The 22904-nt window shown below is 41.6% G+C and overlaps 1 protein-coding gene across 2 annotated transcripts in view; it reads right to left on the reverse strand.

Annotated features, from left to right (window-relative positions):
- NRXN3 (neurexin 3) overlaps window positions 1–22904 on the reverse strand; it is a 1577176-nt gene that overhangs the window by 1172347 nt on the left and 381925 nt on the right. Inside the window, exons 4-5 of one of the 2 annotated variants that reach the window (XM_024737819.1) lie at window positions 10938–11239; window positions 5073–5234 (exon numbers count right to left, since the gene is read on the reverse strand). In XM_024737819.1, coding sequence (XP_024593587.1) covers window positions 5073–5234; window positions 10938–11239 — 464 coding nt within the window. Of the gene's footprint in view, window positions 1–5072; window positions 5235–10937; window positions 11240–22904 lie in introns of those variants that run through there. The other variant, XM_024737820.1, reaches the window with a different exon arrangement.

The raw sequence follows: 22904 nt of genomic DNA on the forward strand, positions 1-22904 counted from the left end.
TCCAAAGGAAACAGACTAGGTAATGACTGAGGGTGGGTAGGATGGGTTATTCCAACTTCAGTGAAGATGAGAGAATTTTAGTAAGGCAAACCTCAGAATAAAGTTGTGTTTTTCCCCCAGACAGTGATTTGGTAATATGGGAAATACAAACATACGCACGTGCTAATGTATATTCACTTACTCTTAAATTTATTTCATAAACTGTTTTATAAGAATGATTACATAATCCTTAATCATAATTATTGTAGCAAAACATCATTGTATATTTATGTATGGTTTCACTTTTACGTATATTATTTTACTTGTTCTTAAGAACACAACAGAGGTCTTATCATCTCCATGTTATAGGTTAGGAAAGTGAGGCTCAAATAAGATCAGTGGCTTATTCCAGGTCATATAGCCAGTAAAGTAATAAAGCTGGTATTCCCAATCAGGTTTTCTGATTTTAAACCCAGTATTCTTTTCATTTATACTATGATGCCTCCTCAAAGCCTTTTCAATCCCGTTCTTCTCAGAGTGGGTTCCAACCCATTTCTTTTAGTCTTGCTGGGCCTTTTTATGTAATACTTCACTCATTTCAGATAGCTGGGAGGTTCCTAAAAGATTCAACCATTGCCGTGTCAGGATGTTCTTTAATGATCCCAAGAAAGTCACATTGTCAACAGTGCCTAAGAGCATTTATCTAAAAGCTATTTTTTAAACTTACAAACATGTGATTTCATTTGGCAAATATTTATTGAGCGCCCACTAGGTGCTAAGAACAATTCTAAGAGCTGGGGACACAACAAGAACAAAAATATGACAGACATGTTAAAACACAAAACCACGAAGAGGTACAAGGTGGGGATTTTTGTGATGCTTGAGTGGACACAAATATTGAATTGATAACTAGGGCATGCAGAGTACTTCAATAATTGGATGATAACATGGACGCTCTCTGTCACGCTTTCACTCTGATATCAAGTTAGGAGCTGTGCACACAGGTGAAATCCACAATCACTTTGACTCGAGTGGAGCCAGCAATATCACAAAAACAAACAACCCAATCCAAAAATGAGCAGAAGACATAAATAGACATTTCTCCAAAGAAGACGTACAGATGGCCAAAAACTACATGAAAAGATGCTCAGCATCACTAATCATTAGAGAAATGAAAATCAAAACCACAATGAGGTATCACCTCACACCAGTCAGAATGGCCATCATCAAAAAATCTATAAGCAATAAATGCTGCAGAGGGTGTGGAGAAAAGGGAACCTTCTTGCACTGTTGGTGGGAATGTAAATTGATACATCCACTATGGAGAACAGTACGGACGTTCCTTAAAAAACTAAAAATAGAACTACCAAACGACCCAGCAATCCCACTACTGGGCATATACCCTGAGAAAACCTTATAATTCAAAAAGAGTCACGTACCACAATGTTCACTGCAGTTCTATTTACAATAGCCAGGACATGGAAGCAACCTAAGTGTCCACCGACAGATGACTGGATAAAGAAGATGTGGCACATATATACAATGGAATATTACTCAGCCATAAAAAGGAATGAAATTGAGATATTTGTAGTGAGGTGGATGGACCTAGAATCTGTCCTACAGAGTGAAGTAAGTCAGAAAGAGTAAAACAAATACCGTATACTAACACATATATATGGAATCTAAAAAAAAAAATGGTTCTGAAGAACCTAGGGGCAGGACAGGAATAAAGACGCAGGCGTAGAGAATGGACTTGAGGACATGAAGAGGGGGAAGGGGAAGCTGGGACGAAGTGAGAGAGTGGCATGGACAGATATACACCATCAAATGTAAAATAGATAGCTAGTGGGAAGCAGCCACATAGCACAGGGAGATCAGCTCGGTGCTTTGTGACCACCTAGAGGGGTGGGTTAAGGAGGGTGGGAGGGAGACACAAGAGGGAGGGGATATGGGGATATATGTATACATATAGCTGATTCACACTTTGTTGTACAGCAGAAACTAACACAACATTGTAAAGCATTTATACTCCAATAAAGATGTGATAGACAGACAGATAGATAGATAAAAGAGTGGAGCCAGAACTTAACTTCCAGGTGTGAAGTAACTGTAGTTCCAAAGATAAAAACTATTTTGTGCCACACACAAAGTATCAACGATCTGGAAGAGAAATCCCATAAGGTCTTCACCATGTTCCCATTTTGAAAAAAATGAAACATAAAAGCACCCAGCTCAGCTTAAGGCCGCTTAGAGCCACAAATGGCCAGAGGTGACAGAAAAAGAAAGAAAGAGAAAGAAAGAGAAAGGGAAGGGAAGAAGAAGTTGTAAAATAACGTCTGACTGTTCTAAGGGGAAATAGTTAAAGTGGGTAAGTGGGATTTATCAAGGAGGGAAGTCCCAACATAGCTGGAAGCTTTTACTGTTTACGAAATTGTCAAAGAGAAATGCCAGGAACAAGAGAAGAATTTCCTAGACTTTCCCACAGAAAAGTGAATCATAATTAAATGGAAAGAAAGACTATGCCAGGATTTCATTAAACTCAAAGCTATCTGTTTAAAGCACTCAGACAAATGAGAAGGCCTCCCAACTCCCTTAGAAAGACCATACTATATACGTAAAGGAGAGATGGTGCAAAAGTTTATATTAAGTTCTTGTTTCGCCTACCACTTCCTTCACTGTTTTGGACTTTCTTTCTTCTAACTTGACCTGGATTTAAATTCTGCTTAGCTGCTAGCTAAGATATGTGCATATTTTTATTACTATTACTGTTATTTCTGTCACTGACACTGGTTTTCAGAACTGTCTTTAATTTTTAAGCTATTAAGTGCCACTTTTCACAGACTTTTGAAGCTGTCTGCTCTCCATCTGGACAGTGTAGTATGTGAGTACGTGTGTGTGGGTGTGCATGTGCGTGCAGATTTTATTTACTTTAGGTTCTGCGTGGATAAAATCATCAGAGATATCTTCATGTTTTTATGAGACTTGTTTCAAAATATTCAGGGGCATCCTTCCTGATTGATAGATCTGCGGTTGGGAAATTGCTCCTTTGTCTCAAATACATAATGGAGAGATAGTTCAACATAATTGTGTGCAGGGGAAAATTAGTCCCAGAGGCCACCCCTAGACCCAGTCCAGGAGAAACTCCAGGCTCAGGGCTGCTTCACGACAAAAACGGATGAGCTCTCCACAGCAATCAATGCTTAATTCATTCCTGAGCCAAAAACTTGGAACAAGAATGCTCCTATCTGGGCTTCCCTGGTGGCGTAGTGGTTGAGAGTCCGCCTGCCGATGCAGGGGACACGGGTTCGTGACCCGGTCCGGGAAGATCCCACATGCCGCGGAGCGGCTAGGCCCGTGAGCCATGGCCGCTGAGCCTGCGCGTCCGGAGCCTGTGCTCCGCAACGGGAGAGGCCACAACAGTGAGAGGCCCACATACCGCATGAGAGTGCAATTCCAATGGAGTGTGATTTAACGTGTTTAAGAATCTTTCAGGGTTCATTCGACAGAGTAGTTTATACCGTTATTCTACTTAAATAGGAGTAAATCCCAGGGAAGAAGTGCGCTATGTCTACTGCAATTCCGTCAGGAATGACCTGTGGAGACCCTGTAGCCAGCAGAAGCCTAGGTAATGTCCAGCAGGAGAGGAAAACTCTCTAAGACTTTTCTCCTGTCATTTTTCCTTCAGAACAAGAACAATACAAAGCTGTAATTGGATTTTTCCCTCCTTTGTCATGTCTCTCCTTCCTCCCCCTTTCTCTCAATGCACACATGGTTTATTGCAGCAAGGCCCAGCTCAAATATCAATTCTTCTCCAATGCTGACTCCCACCTAAAATGTATCTGTTTCCTCTGCTCACTTAGATCACTTCATCTGTGGCACTGAACACATAGAGCCCTGAGCTATAACTGTTCCCTTACAGATCTCATCTCTCTTCCCAGATTACAAAGTCTTCACACACAGAGACCGTGGTTTGCAAAGAGCCATTAAGGTTAGTTACAGCACAAAAAAGGTACCCAATGATTATTTGATAAATGTCTCCATTCAGTAAATAATTATTATGCACCTGCTCTATGCCAGGTGTAACAGACGCAAGTCCCGTCTAGACACAGCTCACAGCCGAGTGGCGTGAGTGAGTGCACGTGTGATGCCATCTCATCTGTAACTGACGTGCAACAAATTCCAAATAACCATAATAAGAATAAAACATGTGCCCTGAGAGGAGGCTCATAACATGTCACAAGGGATCTTTATCTACAAGAAAGAACACTGCTAGCTTCTCAAGGAATTTCCACAGGGAAATGGTACAGCTATCTTAGGCAATCAAGCTTAGTTTAGATTAAACAAAAAAGTGCAGTGCACTGCTCTGGTGACACTGTGTGCTGAAAGAACTCCAGCAAATCAAGTCTGATTCTTTTTGCCTCAACAATTGACCTTAGAGATTGAACTTACACTTGACTGAAGCTCCTTGGCTCTCAGACAGAGGTCTCAACACATTAGCTACAATAGTAATAAATGAGTAATGGTAAAGCTCCACTGCTTTCTCACAGCTGCTAGCTCTCAGGGAGGAAAAAAAAAAAAGGAAAAACGAGTCTTCTGGGCCTTAATGTTATATTCTGAGAACTCTCCTTCATCTCGAATAATGAGACTATTGGGAACACCAAGCTCAGCAAAGGTAAAATAATACATAAGTTATGTTTTAGACAAGACACACAACCACAAATTGAGCCACTTTTAGCTAAGGCTTCCCTACTTGCCAAGTCAAAAATACAAAATCAAACTTCACACAGGTCTAGTTCCTTGTGATTTCAAAGTCCTTTCGTCTGAGTTATTTCATGTAATTTATAAAGCACAGCTACCTGTGGGATCAGGTTCCTCATCAGTTAGATGAGGAAACAGAACCACAGGGTGCTTAAGTGGTGAACCCAAGGTCCTGCAACCAGCTTAAACTGGGATCAAAACCTAGGGCCTCTACTTTTAAGTCCAGAGTCTTTTCTGCTACAACCTATGGCCTAGAGGACAGATCCAGTCACTGAGCTGAAAATTTCATTTGTTCTTAGACAGTCAGTGCATTAAATGGAATGGGTGAACCTTACCTCTTTAAGGCAGCCCATGAAGTTGTTGCTGACAGGTGAGCCTGGCAAGTCAGCGGTACTTGGGCTTCCTCCCACATAGAAGAAGTCATCTGAGCCCAGCATGGTGTAGTCCTCTTGAGTGTAGCCCGTCGTGGTAAGGATGCCATCCACAGAGATTGTCACCTGGTGGAGGGACATAGGGACAAAAAACAAAAATCCCAACAATGACCTTACAGTCCTATCAAAATCCAGGGCTTCCCCTACCGGTGGCATCACTTTCATTAAGATTTGGGTGAGGTATTCTTTCTAATTTGGGTTGATTTTGGTATGTGCAGCCAAGTTCCATTTTCTGGTCTGCCTCCCTGTGGCCCAAGCCTCCAGTGTCTCCCTGCAGACTCCTGGGAGAGTTTTTCCGGAACTGCCAAGCTGAGCAACTCGCTCTACCCATTGCCCTCTTCACTCAGTCAGGCTAGAAAATGGAACTATCCTCAGACGTCTCAGTTCATTGGTAAAATGAGCATTTACTTTCGAAAGATTGTCATTTATAGTGGTCGTGAGAAACAGCAAAGGAGATGTTTGACAATGGGGTTTGTTAGGGGGTTGGTCTTTGGTTGTTGATGGTTTTTTTCTTTTTCTTTTCTTTTTCTTTTTTTATTTGTTTCTTTTTGGGCTCACACCACGCTGACAAACATGCATTCAGGGAGGGAAGGAAAAGGGTCTTGATTTTGATGAGTCACGGGTGATACATGCCACGGACTACCCAGGACACCAACCCCTGTCCTCCCTTGTGTGCCATCACCACCAGCCAGAGAAGAAATGATTCAAACCAAAAAAGGCAATGCTAACAAAAAGAATGATGAGGCATAATAGCCAAAATAATAACAATGCCCACAGGAAATAAACGGCACCCATACACCCAACATCCATGAAAGGAGCAGAGGGCACAGAGAAGAGATGGGGCCTCGAAGCGTGCACGCACCGTACACTGACACACCCATGCGAAAATCATCTGGAGCCAAGAGAGAAGGCAGAAGAATAAAAGGGAGGCAAGTGGGACAAGGGTGAAGAGCACTAAAGAAGAGAATCAAAATCCACTTCACACTTACATGCACTAAACCAACTGAAAAACAAGATGGGAGTGAAAAGAAGAAAACACACTCAAAACTAAAGGGTAGTCTTTCCCCTGCCTGCCACCTCCCTTACTAACAAAAAAGAAAAGAAAAAGTCCAAACCCAACCCCAAAATATATGAAGGGTGAGAGGAGCATGAAGAAGCATGGAGACAAAAAAGAGAGAGGAGAACGTGGAGTGGGGTTGATGACTGGTAGGTTGTTAGTACTGAGGAGGAAAACAAGGGAACAGATTCTGATGCCCATGGGGAAATTCACGAGACAGGAACATGCCATGCAGAGTTTGTACGGAGAACACAAATTGGCACAGCTCCCTTTGGCCAAGGTGGGAAGTATGGTGAAAGGAGGGAACGGAAGAATACAGGAAGTCGAGTACTTTCCTCCCCAGATCACCTGTGGCAGCCGTGGCCACACAAAAGGGAAAGAAAAAAGGGATTCGGGAGTGGGGAAGGGGGAAAAGAAGGGAGGACGAGTGAGGGGTAGGAAGACACGGAGAGAAGAAAGTCCTCAATAGAAATCTCTGTTGTCCCTAGTCGATAACTTGGAACTCACAAAATAAGAAAACAAAACAAAACGAATTTAGCTCAACAAAGAACATTTCTTTAAAAAAAACTTTCTTTTAGGAAAAAAAAATTACAAAGTAGAGAAAAGGAAAACTGTCCCAACCAAACTCATCCAAATAGTGTCAGGACAGGTGCATCCCCTTCCATTTTCTTCTTAAAGAAAAAGAAAGGCTCGTATTTAATTCAACAGAAAATTTTAAAAGAAGTAACAACTCTAAAGAGGATAAAAGGGGGGTTTGGGGAGGAAAAGGGGGGCAACACACGGCAAACCCAAAAAAAGAGACAATAAGAATGATATCTACCAGACAATGTAGTTTGTTTACCATAGCGTGTCCGATGCCTGAGTGCTTTGCGGAAAAGGGGGAAGAAAGGAAATTAAAAATTGTGAACAGAACGATTGTTAATTAAAAAAACTAAAAACAAAGATGAGTCGTTAGGGTGTTAGTACATTCGTCGGTTAGTAAAATGACACATTGCATGAATGATCTTGTGTTAGTTTTTCAAAAAAAAGGCACCCGACACAGAAAAAGAGAGTGGGGGAAGACAATGAGACCAAGACTCTATGGAAAACCTGGGCACCTGGGGCACAGCCAGGAAAGGAGCTGCAGTCCACCTTGTCTTTGTAACTACCCTCTTCTCCCAAATACACTCAGACCAGACCTCACCCCAGTCAGAATTAGCATCATACTTACTTTACAAGAGCTGTTCTGAAAGAACACCGCCCTGGTCCCTTCCCACCCTCTAGCACAAACACAATCCATCTGTCCTGAAAGAAAAGACCCCCAAGGTTTATCGTTCCACACGTAGATAAATAGAGAGAGCTGAAATACCGATACTTTGGGGATTGTTTTTTCACATCTGACTCTGATTACATGCATGGACAATCATGATTTTCTCCTAGGACAAAAAGATCTTAAAACATTTACCGATCACATCCAGCACAGGAAGGCTACATATGTAGTTTACTCTGGGTTTCCATGGGTAATTTAAAGATCCATGACCCCCTTGATTTTGTGGATTTGTGCAGCAGGAGGGCAACTTTCTCCTCTTTCCTGTTCTCTCAGGTTTAAATAACTGTGTCGTTAGAATGCATCAAAAGAGTTGGAGTCTCCTTCATTAACCAATAATGTTACTTTGTTTACTTTGCCAGAATGTCTCCTGTTAGAATCACTCTCCCCTCATTCCTCTTTAAGAATGCTTTTCAAGCTTTTAAGCAATTTCTTGCATGGATAGCAGAGAGAACTGGCAGGTTAAACATGATTAGAGAAGCCCTACAGTTAGTCTTTTCTTCGCTGTTTTCAAACGTTAAATTGCCAACACACCCTGAGCTGGGAGGCTGGAAGGCTAGAAGATGGTTAACCCCAGTTTTGTGTTTGCGGTTTGACTAAAGTGGCATATAAAAGTAAAGCACTTCCTGTGATGGCCATGACCGTGGACTCAGGTCCTGGTTATAATTTAGAACAGATAATCCACGTTCCCTCCATTAATCACAACCCCCAATAAAGTACCTGACCTTGGCCTGACTTGGCCCAAAAGCAGAACCGTAGCAGATGACCAAAAAGGAAGAAAGGGGGAAAGTTCTGCTCCATTTGGTAAGGAAACCCCGAGTAAGCTTTCCTCAGATGAATCTTTACCACAGAAGCCATTCAACCTTACCAAAAGAGTAGGCGAGACTGCCACCAGCTTATTGTCAAATATTTACGAAGTGATTTACAGTTTAACTGAAATAGACAGGGGCTTCCCACCCCTTCAAATGTATCCTAGGGAACTCAAAAAGATGTTATAAATGTGCTTTTAATGGGAAAAATAATAATCTTAGCTGACTCAGGGTTGAAAGGATTGTATTTGCAAAATCAACTCTGCTTTTCTGAGATTTTTTTCCTCTTTCAATAAATTGCATTTGGATGCAAAATTCAGTGCAGATTCCGATGAGGTCCAATTTTAGGTGCATTTTCTCTAAAAGATTCATACTCCTTCTGCCGAGAAATGCCCCCAACACCCTAGGGCCTCAGTAGCCTTGTCTTGAGAGCTCTACTTAGCTGCATCCATGGGGACAGACAGAGGCAGTCACCTTTGAAAGAATACTCAGCATGTAAATCATGTGCATGTCCCAGCGAGTCTAGCACCCAGACCATGGATGAGCTCATAATCCTTCTGGAACATAAGGTGCTTTGCATATTTAGCCACCACACGTGGAGGACTGTAATCACCATCTCACAAATGGAAACTGTGGTGTGGAAAGGTTAAAAGCTTTGTCCAAGGGCACAGAGAGGAGTCGGGTCTTAGAACTTGGACGAGAAACCCTATAGTGTTGCCTTCCTCTGCTTGTTCAGACTAACTCAGCACAACCAATATTTGAATTACAGTTTGGTTCGTCCCCATTTCAGTGTAAAGGACTGAATTAGGGCCCAACTCTATTTTAGAAAAGTGTTTTTAGTGGTAATGAAAGTGAGCCTTTTCCGGCTAATTGGAATCATTCTAGAACGGCAAAGAAGCATGTGGGGTGGGAGAGAGCGAGAGAGAAACAGATTGGCTGGTGAGAACCACAACCTGATTCCGCTCCCCAGTACGTGAAAATCCCCCCTTAACTGACTAATGGCAGAAGGGTATTACTGTACAACTGCCAGTCAAACCCGACAAAAGGTCATATTCTCCTTTTTGGTCTAGTCTCTGCTACTCAAACCTTTCAAGCCCTTATATGTTAGCAAATGAAAATTTGATGTGGGCTCTCTTGGCCGCTGAGGGGGACTCTCCTGTAAGTACAGGTGGGGAATGATGAAAGGAAACATAAGGAACAGGATTCTTTGGCCTTGCAGGAAAAACACAGAACGGTGATTCAAAAATGTTCGACCTGTGTGTATGAAGATGACGGGGGATTCTAACTCTTAGGATTTGGCAACTTCATCACAGATAGAATAGCATCTCCAACCACGGGGCTTCCTTGACATGCTTAAGTGTGGAAGTGGGTACTTCGAATATTGTGTGTCTCCAATGTGGAGGAGCCTTCTCCCTTTACTGAGCATTATTAAGGAGTTACACTTTTATCAAACAGAAAACATAGGCAAACACCTGTCAGTTCTCATGCTTTCATGTTTACATTAGGAGGCATTAAATCAATCACACTGCAGAAGAAAATTTGATAAGCACCTTCTGGAAATTTACATAATGCTTTCTGATTTAATAAAGGATGAATGCTGTCCCACTGAGTTTAATGACAAATTCACAAGTAGAAAATCCAAGTGAAAACAGAACCTGGAAAAGGCAGTCTCAGAACAGACCTTGACTTTTACAGGAAGTGTTTGTAATTTTTTCCTGATGTGGGCTGGTGAGGTATTATTACTGTTGCTATTGTTATCACTATTATTAGTTATAAAATGGAAAACAACTTCACTGGGCTAAGGCTTTCTGAGAGTGTTGTCACCTGACGGAGTTGCCTGCTTAGAATCAGCAAGCGATGGGAGTTCTCAAGCACGTACAGAACCAGGAAAGGCTGCTCCAAAGTTGACTTTTTTATGTGGGTCCTTCCACTTTCCAGGCCTCCTAGTCAACTGAAGACTGTCAGAGGTAGAGACAGGGGCAATAAAGTATACCACAACACCAAGGAACAGAGAAACAAAGGAATTCAGAATGATCGCAGCTAATTCACTCCAAGGCTAGAGGTTAACACAACGACCCAACAGAAAGAATAAAAGTGGACAAGGGGTTGGTAAATTAAAAGGAAGAGAAAAAGAAAGACTTCTTCTGGAAGGAATTAAAATTATGGCATCATGGCCATGGCTAACTTAATTAAAAAGAAAAACATATATTCAAAGAATGAGAAAAATCTACCAAGCTGCAGAAACAAAACGCTCTCCCTAATTGATTTAGCAATAGTACAATATTCAAAGGTAATCAAGAAAATGATACAAAGAAAAGCAAAACAAAAGGAAAGTATTTATAACTTTTATCTATACAACTGAATTTTTTTTCTTAAATAACAAGCACAAATGGAAAATTGAAGTAAGAGAAGAAACATATTTTAATAATTATCCTTGTGAAATTGTAAAGGCTGGGAGAAAGTTTGACTTCGACATATCCAAACCCATAGGGTATCTCTACCCCTCTCCATGTAACCTAACCCACCACCTACTTCACAAACTTCCTCCCCAGCCACCTAAGAGGAGCCTCTGGGCACTCTCTCCCCTCAGCCATTACCTGCCGGAGGTTGCGTGTCACTTTGACGTCATGCCAGGCGTTGTCATTGAATTTTCCATTCACTGGCTCCACAATGGCCTCAAAGGCCCCAGACCCCAGGTTAATGACCAAGGAGACTGCGCCATCCTTCAGAGCCAGGTTGACATAGTCAGCCGACTTGCCCGTGTGCAGGATGAGCCCGTTCCGCTGCCAGGTCTTAAAGGACAGGGTGATTTCATCACTGCTGCTCTGGATTGGGTTCTGAGACAGGTCGTAGCACAGGTACTCTGAGCCTCGGAAAGTGGCCACATTCTCCTCTCGAGCTACAGAGAAAGAAAAGGGGAAAGCAATCAACACTTGACTGGCATGAGCCAGGTCTATGCAAATACCAAACAGAACACTCACACGCACACGCATACATGCACACACACACACACGCACACAGGGCAGTGTCCCTGCCAGAGGCTTGATACCAGCACAACACCCCTTCCAACTATTCCACAAGACTCGTATCTAAGTACTAGGGAAACTAGCAGAGAAGGTAACTGCAGAGAAGTTATATGTCCACACAGGGGTAGAAGACTAACACGATGGTGCAGGAAAGCTTGCTACCTTTCCTTCAAATTTTCTCAGAGAAAAGCCTAAAGGGAAATTTCATGCAAAATGGTAAAGTGAGGTTTACTTGCTTTTGCATCAATATTGGCTTTTAAATGCTTGTAGAAGAGCTGGTTTAGAATGGATAATTAACTATTCTGACAAAGGGTTCTTTAGCTCTAGGTACCTTTTATTGAACAATAACTAAAAATCAATTAGCCTGAAATATGTGGCTCTAATTTCCATCCGTTAATAACCCAGCTAACTTTGGTTTCCATGGTAGAGTCCTGTGCCCAGGGGAACGTGACTGGGTTTTTAAATAGGAGGTTGGACCTGAGGAAATGATTGAGCAGATGAGGAAAAGGGAACAGAATGGAATTTGGTAATATGTTTTGATAAGACAACAATACTTCCCTTAGAGTCAAAGGGACCTCTGCCCTAGAGGTCTCCTGTTTGAGATGGCCTGGTCTGACCAACCTACAGAACATCTCTCTCCATAGGACCAGGGGTCCACAGAGCCAACATGGCATTCAACTGGGACTCATACTCTCTTTCAAGACCATATTTGAGACCCTGGGGTCCTGTAATTCCCTACCCAAAGAGCCCCAAGTCTGTTTCCAGGGGTTGTGCAATCCTCCTTCCTGGATCCATTTTCTGAAGGCAAATCATGCTATCAGTGTTTATACCTCAAGGTCTGAGGGCTAGCCCTGTGGGGGACTGTTTGCACAGGTTTGGACAGAGCTTTGCCATGTGGGTCGAGGCATCCACGTGCATTTATACCAGACCTCTATGATACAGGATGGAGCTGAATGTGGGCAGAGGAAGGGGAAAGGCCACAGGCTGAGGACCAGAGGGGCTGGCTCTCCCTGTGTTGGTATTTCCCAATGCAGAACTCCTAGGAATCCAAAAACTCTAAATGAGAACCTGACTTAACCAGGTAGTATCAAAGATCTATTTTTCAAGGTTAAGAGAAAAGAATGTATTTTATTTAATTATTTGTAGATTTGATTTATAACGTAGACACTCAGCATGTACACCTCCATTTGTCCTCTTGTCAGGCAGCCTCATTTAGAGAGTGGCCTACTTCATATCAGTGTTGGTCAAAAGCACCTCCTCAATGAAAAGAAATGGGCGACAATACAAGTTTAGATATGCAGCTTCCCTTTAAAGAGGGGTGGCAAGGTCTGCAAAGTAAGGTTGAGGGGACTCTATTTTCCCTTCTAGACCTACACTTCCGCCTTAGTCACCAAAGCTTGTCCACATTAATTCATATCCTTATCGACCATCATAGCCCTTGGTAAGTTCCCTAAGTAAAATCAAATAAGTATTTTCTCATCATGAGGTAAAGGAGTCCCTCTTACAATGTGAAGAGATGACCACCCAACATATACTGCTGAGTTCATTGTAGCATCACATCATTAAAACAGGAGCCTTAACATCACACTCCAGAGAGTTAGAAGAGATTAAGTATGTCCCATATCTTCCAGAGGGCCTCAAGGATGTGTGTACACCTACACATTTCTGTTTGCACACACTGGTATAAGCAAAAGGGACTTGTCCACCTCTAGGGGACCAGTGTTGTTTTACACATGTAAGTAGCGAGTACTACTCAGCACATAACCCATGCCAGATAACATTTTACCAAAATTAGTTCCTCCAAAATCACAGAGCAGAAATTTGGCACTAACTGTATGTTTGAAACGGGTTCATCCATGCAATCCCCTACTGCCCTATTTTCACGATCTCTCATTTCTAAAGAAATGGCTTTGTTAAAATTCAACTGGACAAGCTCTTGTTCAGTAGACTGGACGTAACCCTGATTTAGAGCAGAAGATAGCAAATCATATTCAGTTATCACCGCTAAGCTCTTTTCCTAACAAAGCAAATGTACACACAGCCAACTACTATGCCTGTCCTTGGCAACCCACATGGTATATTAGTGGGAGTCTTCTATAAACATTTAAGCTATACCTTGTGTGCCCAGTGAACTGAGATAAATGAGCAAGGAAAGGAATGCCTCTAAGAGAAGCCTCAATTAATCACCAAGTACCCTTCAAAGGGGGAACGGCCTGACACAGAACAGCAAGGCATCAGGATATTATTTAATGTGCTATGTGGTGCTTAATATTTTTTATATAATTAGACTAAGGAGTCTATCAAAATAATAAATTTTAGAGCTATAAAGGATTTTAGAGATTGCCTGATTTAACACCCTTATTTTATTAAGGAAGAAACGGATGACTAGGAATAAGTGAGTTGCCCAAGACCAGACAGTTAGTTCTACTCTGGACTTCTACTGCCTCTGGACTTTTCTCTAAATATCAGTTACCTTTTCTTTTGCCCATCATTCTGGATATAGCACATGCTCCTACTCTGCTTCTCAAAGGGCATGAATGATTCCACTGAACCATGTACTGACTTACAAACCACCACAAACCTTGAATAAACTGAGCCAGAGACCTATTCCTCCTACCCCATGTAAATCACACTTACTCACCAAAAGAAATGTTTCCCTTCCCCGCATCCCCACCCCCCCGGAATCAGTGTGTTTAAAACAAAAGAACGTGTTTCATGTGGAAGGCCACAGAAGAAAAATGACATCATTAAGAGAAGAGGCTATCACAGTAAATAAATAACAAATAAAACCAATGTGAGGAAAAAAGTTTATGTAAATCACATGCATATTTATGCTAATATCCATGCAAATTTATCAATGAAGATTTTATGTAGCCTTGAGAGTACATTCCTTTGCAAATATCTAATGAAAACTGCTGCAAAAGTTCACAACCTTCCCAATCTCTTCATTCAATGATGAATTTTCCCAGTTTACCCTTTCCCTTTCCCTGGGCTGGAGAAAAACACCAGAGCAGCATCGCCCCAGATGCTGGCTGTCTCCTTCACATGTCAACAAACAATAGACCACCGAAAGCTACTCTCTGAATCGTATTCTAGATAAGCAGAATCATATCGTTTTTAATTCATGGGATACTCTCCTCCTGATTGTCACAGGAAGGAGAGGCATTGGCAGTGCATTGGCAGTGCATGACCCAGTCTTTAAAAGAGCAAGAAGAGAGAGGACCTTGAAGAAATTCTTCCTTTGTATACTCTCACAACTGACATTTTTCTCCTAAGGTCCCAAGCTGTCTTAATTTCCTTCCAGTGGCTAAAGCTCGAGCATTCTCTTATCACCTTGAAAACCATACCAAGTTGATAGTGAACATAACTAAAAGGTGCAAAACCAAATAGTGACAAACACATTTCTAAGCCCACTCAATTCTCCAAACTCTCCATTAGAAAAATGTAAGACTGCCCCAAATCTGTTTTCTATACTGAGTGTTTCCACTGAGAAGGAGGTTGAAGAGACAATTCAGTCACCTTATATGTATTCAGGCTACATAGGTAGAGAAAATGAATGCAGGGGATTATGTAACACAGTAACACACAAGAGCTTAGCATAAAGCTACAGCATGGCAAAAGGGTAGGCACTGACATGGCTAATGGACTGTTTAGATTCACGTAGATTATATCACCCCAAAGTTTACAATCAATTGCATAAGCATTAAAATAAAAATGTTACTCTCACTGCACGAAAAGCAGAGCTCAACCCTGTATGACAACAAACCGTTTACCCATTATTTGTAAGTGTCCAATTGATTAAACACTAGATGCAATCGAGATAAGTATAACTCAAGGTTTTGAATCAGTGTGTATAAGACATAAAGCACTGATCTTTCAAATGGCTTGTTAATCCAAGTACTGGTATGTACACCGCATTAACAAGCATTTACTCAGTCCTATTTTCCACTCTCTCCCGAAAAACACCCAACTACTGATTTATGTAATAATTCTATTTCTCTGAGAAATTCCAAAACAGATTAAAATATTCTGTGTCATTTTTTTATTACTATACAACCTAAGAAGTACGAAGAAATGCATAACACTGTTGAATTGGGCCTGTGGTTCCTGATAGCTTGGTGCCTTAGGCTGTGAGATCAAGAAATTTGGACCTTACTCTGAAGGTTCTGAGGAATGACTGCATAATTTTACTGAGAGGATGAAGGGTCAGATTTGTATTTTTAAAATACAAGATTATGCAGCCCAACTTCTGCTGGGTTGAGAGTGAACTGGAAAGAAATGAGAGCTGAAGGCAGAGAGCCCAGTTAAAAGAAGAGAACGCATATGAACCACTTTTCCAGGGGGTGCCTGAAACTGGCTCAACCTGAATGTTGATATAACCCAGTGAGATTTGCATTTCATTGGGCAAGAATGGAAGCAAAAGTTCCTAGAAGAGACAACCTAAGGAACTGAGAGGCAGACATTCTGGAAAACCAGAGACCACAGGATACTTAAGATCCAAATGCAACCAAGGAAAACCAAGGGCCAGAGGTAAAAATTGAGGACAAGGACACAGCACTAGGCATGAAAGGGCTCAGGTGAGAACAGGTCAGGAATGGGTAAAGGATTCTATTCACAGTTTTTAAAATATCATATATTTCCAAATGCTCAAATGCTTTCTTAATTGTTGTTTGTATTCCCTCAACACTCTGTGAGGTCACTTTGCTATGATTATATTAATGTAAGGAAGAGGGGGCACACAGTTTACATAGGGCATCCAAGGAGCTTGGAAGCATTTAGGCCAGTTCCAAACCCTTAGCCCACTGACTCTCAGTCCATTGCTTTTGCCACATCACACCACCTCGCCAGGAGCTCAAATTCTCAGGGAATAGGTACCTAGGACCCTGTATCTGACATCCTGCAACTGCATGAAGTTCCATGTGTCAAAAGGAGAAACCACTGACAATGACGGGTAAGAGCCCACTCAGGCAACAGGAGCCCACGCAGGGGGATCAGGGAGTGAGGCTGGCTCTATTCCAAAATTCCCTAGTAGCAGGTTGGAAAAAGTCAAACTGAGATCACACTCTTCACCGTCATCAGACAGAGAGCCCGAGAAATGGAATTTTTAGGTACCCCTTAGAGAGCCTGTGAAAATGCCAACCCCTCTGGAGTGGCTGCAGGCACTGGTCCTGAGCAGAACACCTGCTGTTCTCTAGAAAGGGAGGGGGAGCCAGCTTCTGAGGACGTGCCCCAGAGACAGAGGCAAAACTGTTCTCATCTTTGAATCATTTGTCCTTCAACTGGCCTCCGCAGCAGCATGGTACTTTAGTCTATACCAATGCAAAGATAACCCTGGCTGGCCATCCTGGCCGGCCCACCCTGGAGCTAATGAGGCACAGAAACACGAGCTACTGCTGCCCTCCCTGCCACACAAAGGGATGTCCTACGGTCCTGGGGCTGGCCCGCTGACTCCCTTCCTCTGATCCACAAATTCAGGAGGGACAGCACTGTCCCTCCTCCGTTGGTGCAGCTGCAATGTGAGGTTTCAGGTTCTTAAGTTGTAAACTAACGTATCACCCAATTCTATGCAGGCAAAGAAGCCATGATGATGATGGGAGAAGCACAAGCCCAAGGCAAGGGGTCCACAAAGCAGAAATAAACTTTTTGAGATGGCCACAGTTCCACAGTTGTTCTACTCATTCCCACAGGGACCACATATCCACTCAATTCTGAAAGTCGCCTTGAGCTACAACACCAATTTGGGTTGTTTGCTGGCAAAGGAACAAGTTAAGGCAAATGTGAATTTGTTCTCGCACAATTCTGTTTTCTTTCCATGCAACCTGCTAAGAATGCAACATCCAGAACAATTTCCACCTCTAAAGTCTTCTTACAAGCTAAGTGTAGACAAGACACCCAAGTTAGCTGTTGGGCTGTGAGATTATCGTATTTGCAAAAATGAGGGAAAAACAGAAATCTTTTTACTACATGGAATTCCATTATACATCATCTAAGGACATTTCCTGCTAGAATTAGGGAAGGAACACACTGAGTAAAAAAGGAAAAAGACTGCACAAGTGACTACACTCTTGCTTCTTCCTGTCCCATTTCCCTTACAATGTATTTTAGGGCCAAACAAAGCATTTGAATAGATCAAACTGCAGAGCCATCCCCCAAGGAGAAACAATGAACCTTTATATGCCACATCCCATCATATAGGTATTTTAAAAGCAGAGTGTACCAGCAGACAGCAAATTGTGTCGTTATGAGTGATCCTGCACTACAAAAGAAAACACACAGGAAATCTGACCTCCTAAGGCCATTTCCAACCCTTATCCTCAGACTCTGTAGGAAAGATGCAGCAGAGAAATAAATGGACTTTTCCACGCTGCCCTAGTCACTCACTAGCCGGGAGATGCTTCTTGAGAGTGATGAGAAAGAAAATAGTAAATCAAGTTGTCACTTGGGAAAAAAAACAGCCAGCACCCTGGCGAGGGAAGCTGCCTCAAGTCCACAAAAGAATGGCCTGGAAAATCATGCTTCACTGAAATCACTAGAAAGCTAATGGTATCCTAAAGACTGCATTGCTCTCAATTGTATTGCAATAAAAGTTAAAATTTCTGTTCATTCATTTAAGGAATAAGTATTTCCAGGTGCCTACTATGCACCAGGTGATGTGTCCAGTGTTGAATGCACTTGAACCACCCAGGAACACGGTGAGTAGGAATAATGAGCCGACATTTTACCGAAGAAGAGAAATTATAAATCTAAAAAAACTCAAATGCTTACTAAGCGCCAAATCCTGACACGGACTCACATTAAACAGGGCATCCTCCTGTAGCTCAGAGTGTAGTGGAAATGTGGACTTGATTACATGGAATTTAATAATAAGGCTTTGAACTGGACAGACCTAGGTTGGATATCTGGCTCTGGAACTTACCTAATTCTATGGAACCTTGGCTTGTTACTTAACTTCTCTAATAGCTAGTTTCCTAATCTATAGAATGAGCATAACCATGTATATATTTCATAGAGTTACTGTGAGACATGAATCAGATAAAGTTCCTGGCCCAGTTCCCAGCCACAGACGTGTTAGCTGTTGCTGTTGTTGTTGAGAATGCACATATAAACAAGTGATTACAAGTGCAGTAAATGTTTCATAGGTGATACGGGCACACAGAAGAAGGAATAACTGACCCTGGGTGTTAGGGAAGGTTCCATACAGGAGGTCAAACTTAATCTGGGTCTTGAAGTATGAGTAAGAGTTCACCATACAAAAGGAGGGATGAAGTTCTAGTTAAAATAAACAATGTATTCACTGGTGTGATCATTAGAAAAGCACGGGGTGTCCAGGGGATGGTAAGAAGTTCAATGTGGCTAAAGTAGCAGGCATGTGAGACTCAAGATGCAGGTTGGGGTCTTATGTGTCATATTCTTGGGGCTCCGGGGATGGAGAGCCAGCATAGGAGAACTTCGGCTTGTGAGTGGCACAATTATACTTGTACTGTATCAGGGGTCCAGTGGGTGGACTAATGGCTAGAGAGGTAAAGAGGAATCCAGGAGACATCTCCAAGGTGGAATGGAGATTACTAAGAAACCCTGGCCTGAGGCAACTGTGCTACATCTGCCTGCCTGCCCACTTATAATAATTTATGCAATATGTTGTACATTTTATTTCCCATAACCACCAAATCTATATGAGTCAAACTGTAATTATGCTTCTTTTACTATCGGCTTCTCATTTTAATTGTGGGTCAGTCAATCAGACAATCGTTAAACACAAATGCTGCACTCTTATCCTGTAGAGGGAATTCCATTTCTCTGCATCCACGACTTCAGGAAAGCATTTCCTCCCCACCCTCCAGAAGGGGGTCATTTGGAGTAACACTTTGACCTTCTCTCATTTACTCATTCACCCACTCCAATGAAAGAAGTAATTCACCTCCTTGGTGATATAAGGGTCTGACATGCAGAGGTCCACATTTCTTATTTAGGTAATCACTGTTTCCACATGACTTGCCTTTCTCTTCCCTTCAGCTCTGCCCTTCCTACAAGGATTGTGAGTTCTCCTATAGGCTCCCCCATGCAGTGAAACCTATCAGAGTAGACGCTGCCCCTACATAAGAAGGCCTTTGGTTTTCTAGCTCTTCTGCCTATGGCTGTGTGGCTGAGTTTAATTCAGGGGGAAAATTACTAGGAAGCTCAGTAGGACTGCAGATCAAAGCCACATTCTCTAACGCAGCTCTACCAGCAAAAGAACTGATATCTGGATCCTTAATCTGACTGCCAGTTTGAGTCTTGTGTCTGTTCCTCAATTAATTCAGAACATATGGTTGTCACTTGTCACCTCAGACAACCAGTCCTTGGCCTGCTTCCACTCTGACTGGGAAGATAACAGACGTATCTGAAACTACATGAGGTCAATTATAAGTAAATATATCAATTATATCAATAATTTTAAAGCCAGCTTTGTGCCACAGTGTTACCAAAACACATTTCTTGAAGTTACACCAAGGATATGGATGACTAGAATGGTGAAAATTTAACCAGGGTCGCCTTCCTGAAGATAAGTTTTAGATTGAGTTTTGATGTTTTTGAATACAAAATTATAGAAAATACACACATCTGCAAACCTATATAACCTTTCACCTGTGGTCCAGTCCAAAAAGAATAATCTGCATGTTTATTTTTCTTCAACCAGCATCTTTTATCAAAGTTACAAAACAACTAAGGCAATTGTACTGGAGTACCTAATGGCTCATTGTGAGACTATATTCTACAGAGTTGATGAGGACAAAAACATTCACTAGAAACACACAGCAGGAGAGGAGAGGAGAAGACTGCGATTTTGATAAAAACCAAATTAATAATAATGAAATATATCTACAGTGATCCTGGAGCAGGAAGCAGATCATCTGAAATGATTTTTTCCACAGTGGCACACACACTGACCCTAACTGAACACTCACTGTATTCACACACACTGTTCAGAAAGGAATATAAATGTCACAAAAGGTTCACAGAATCTGGCAAAACTCGAACAGACATTAAGATATTTAGAAGCAAGACACAGATTTTTAAACCCGTATGGACTTTTAAAATATTTCTGTAAAATTTCTCTTTTCATCTGAGATGAAAACAAGTAAAAACTCCTTCGTAACTAATCATCACTGCAGCATCAGAAGAGACCTTGGAAGATGACCTAATATACCTCTTACCTCAATACATCTACATCTAAATCATCTTGCTGGTGAAACTCTCCACCTTTAAGTATCCAAAGAAAACAAGATAATTTGGTGTTATGTGAAACTTCCTACAGACATTTCTGGAGCTCAAATGGTTCCTAGTCCAAAAAGAGGAAAGCATATTGAGAGACTGCCAAGCTTCATTTGGGTGATCAACAGGGACGTATAAGGTGTTCAAGATTTTTGCCAAATATTTCCTTCATTCAGCCCAGAATATACAGAGAATAATGAGTAAAATCTGTGGGTAGCTAATAAACTTTACCTCCACTAATTTACACACACACACACACACACACACACACAATGATCACTAACCATTATGTATTACATTGCTATTCATATGTAACAAGAATGGAAAAAAAATCTACCCATCAACTTCAGGTAGCGTTTACTTCTGGGGAAGGAGAGAAGAAATGGAACCAGGGAGATATTCAAACAAGACTAAGTCTTTATAAAAGGATATAAGGCAAAAGTGGCAAAACATTGAGATTTGTTCAATATGGGCAATAACTAAGCCAATGTTTACAATATCCTCTACTACAGGTTTATACTCTTTTATGTTTGAAATTTAGCATTCATTTTTAAAAAGTTAAATCCCTGCAGATGATTCTGATAAAATACCTAATCACCAAATAAATCTTAAACAATTCTCTTGTTATTTTACACGTAGATGTCAACTCCTTGACCATATCTTGTGAGCAGCAATTTTACATACCTTTTCAAAATCTCCCACGTACCCCAAAATGTGTTAAATAAAGACCAAATTGAATTGAAATGAAGTTGAATTGATCGCAGTGACGCTAAAGTTACCAGTTCTCCTCCTGCCTTCCCCACTCCTTCTGGAGACCCACTGCTCAGTACCTCAGCATCCCAGAGTTCAGCCTGGCTTCACAGGGGGAAAGTGGAGAAATGCTGATGGAAGTGAGGGAAGAGAAGACACCTGTGTTTGCTGCCGTGTGAAAGCTCCACAGCAAATGCTGAGAGCGGGAGAAGGCTGGCTGAGGTCTGGGGGGTGTGACAAGCTTCTGCACAAGCCTCCCAATAGCAGAATAAAATCATCCCAGTTCTTTAAGAAAATCCCCACTGGGAAACCTGAATCTGTGCCCATCCCTCTGGCCTTCCCTGGCAGCAGGCAGCCCAGCCCTCCTTTGTTAGCACTGAGGGCTCTAGCCTGCAAGTCTAGACAGAGTGGCTGGTTAAAAGGCCCTGGAGTCAATGCCTGGACAAGATCAATAAGGCTTTTTATGACACAATGAAAACTTTCTATTTTGTTAAATGCGGCTAATCTACCATTTCTGCAGTACCCTTAAAGCTTTCAGTGCTGAGCACTCAAGCCATGGTGATTAAAACCCTGTTCAGAGACACAACTGGGGAACTTGGCCAATGCAGAGGTACAAATCCTAGAGACGTGGGCTGCGTCTTCTTTTATGGCGAGGTATGCATTTCCTTTACCTCCCACAGAAATAAGCGTGCCAGTGAGATGGGGCTGATTCTGCCCAAAATTAAAACCGCCCCATTCCAGGGCTCTCAAGAAGGGACTGATGATGCCCACAGTCCTACGTAATTAAACAAAGGGGTCTGAACCTGGGGGTGGATGAGGATGGGGTATGCTAAAAGGGGAAGAGAGGGAAAGTTCTCTAAAATGGAGGCAGACTTACAAGTCAGTGACTTAATTTAAGAAGCCTTAAATAAAGGAGAAAATCTTCAGTGATTGCAAATTCAATTATAGAACTAAATAGAACTAGAATAAAGTGTTTATTTCATTTTCATCATTTCTTCACCTCAGACTATTAGCAGAGTTTTTTAACAGAAGATTTTTTGTGCCATAGTATAAAAAGGACAGGAAATTAACATTTATTGAACGTGTATTATGCTCTGGGCTTTCATCTAGAGAGGGTCTGAATACACAAACACTATACACGTAGTATTTGACAAGAATTAACCAAGACCTGTCTTGGTGATTTGAGCTACAAGAATTCAAAATACTAACCACCAGAACCAATGTATTATTAATAGAAATAACATATATGTGTTCATATGTTATCTGAAAGGAGAGCTTTTTTATTAGGATACTTGGTATGTGTCTTATTTAACTCTCACAAAAGCCCTGTGATATAAATATAAATAACTATAACTTATTATAAAAAAACTTTATAAATAAAGTTTTACTAGACCCATTTCACAGATGATAAAACTGACATTCACAAGGGGTGAAATACATGTACAACACCATGGCTAGTAAGAAGCAGATTCAAAATACACAGCAAGGTCAACCTCTAAACACTATATGCTTTCCATTAGAACATGCTGCCTCCTA

Source organism: Neophocaena asiaeorientalis, unplaced genomic scaffold, assembly GCF_003031525.2.
Source record: "Neophocaena asiaeorientalis asiaeorientalis breed wild unplaced genomic scaffold, Neophocaena_asiaeorientalis_V1.1 scaffold49, whole genome shotgun sequence".
NCBI classification, from domain to species: Eukaryota; Metazoa; Chordata; class Mammalia; order Artiodactyla; family Phocoenidae; genus Neophocaena; species Neophocaena asiaeorientalis.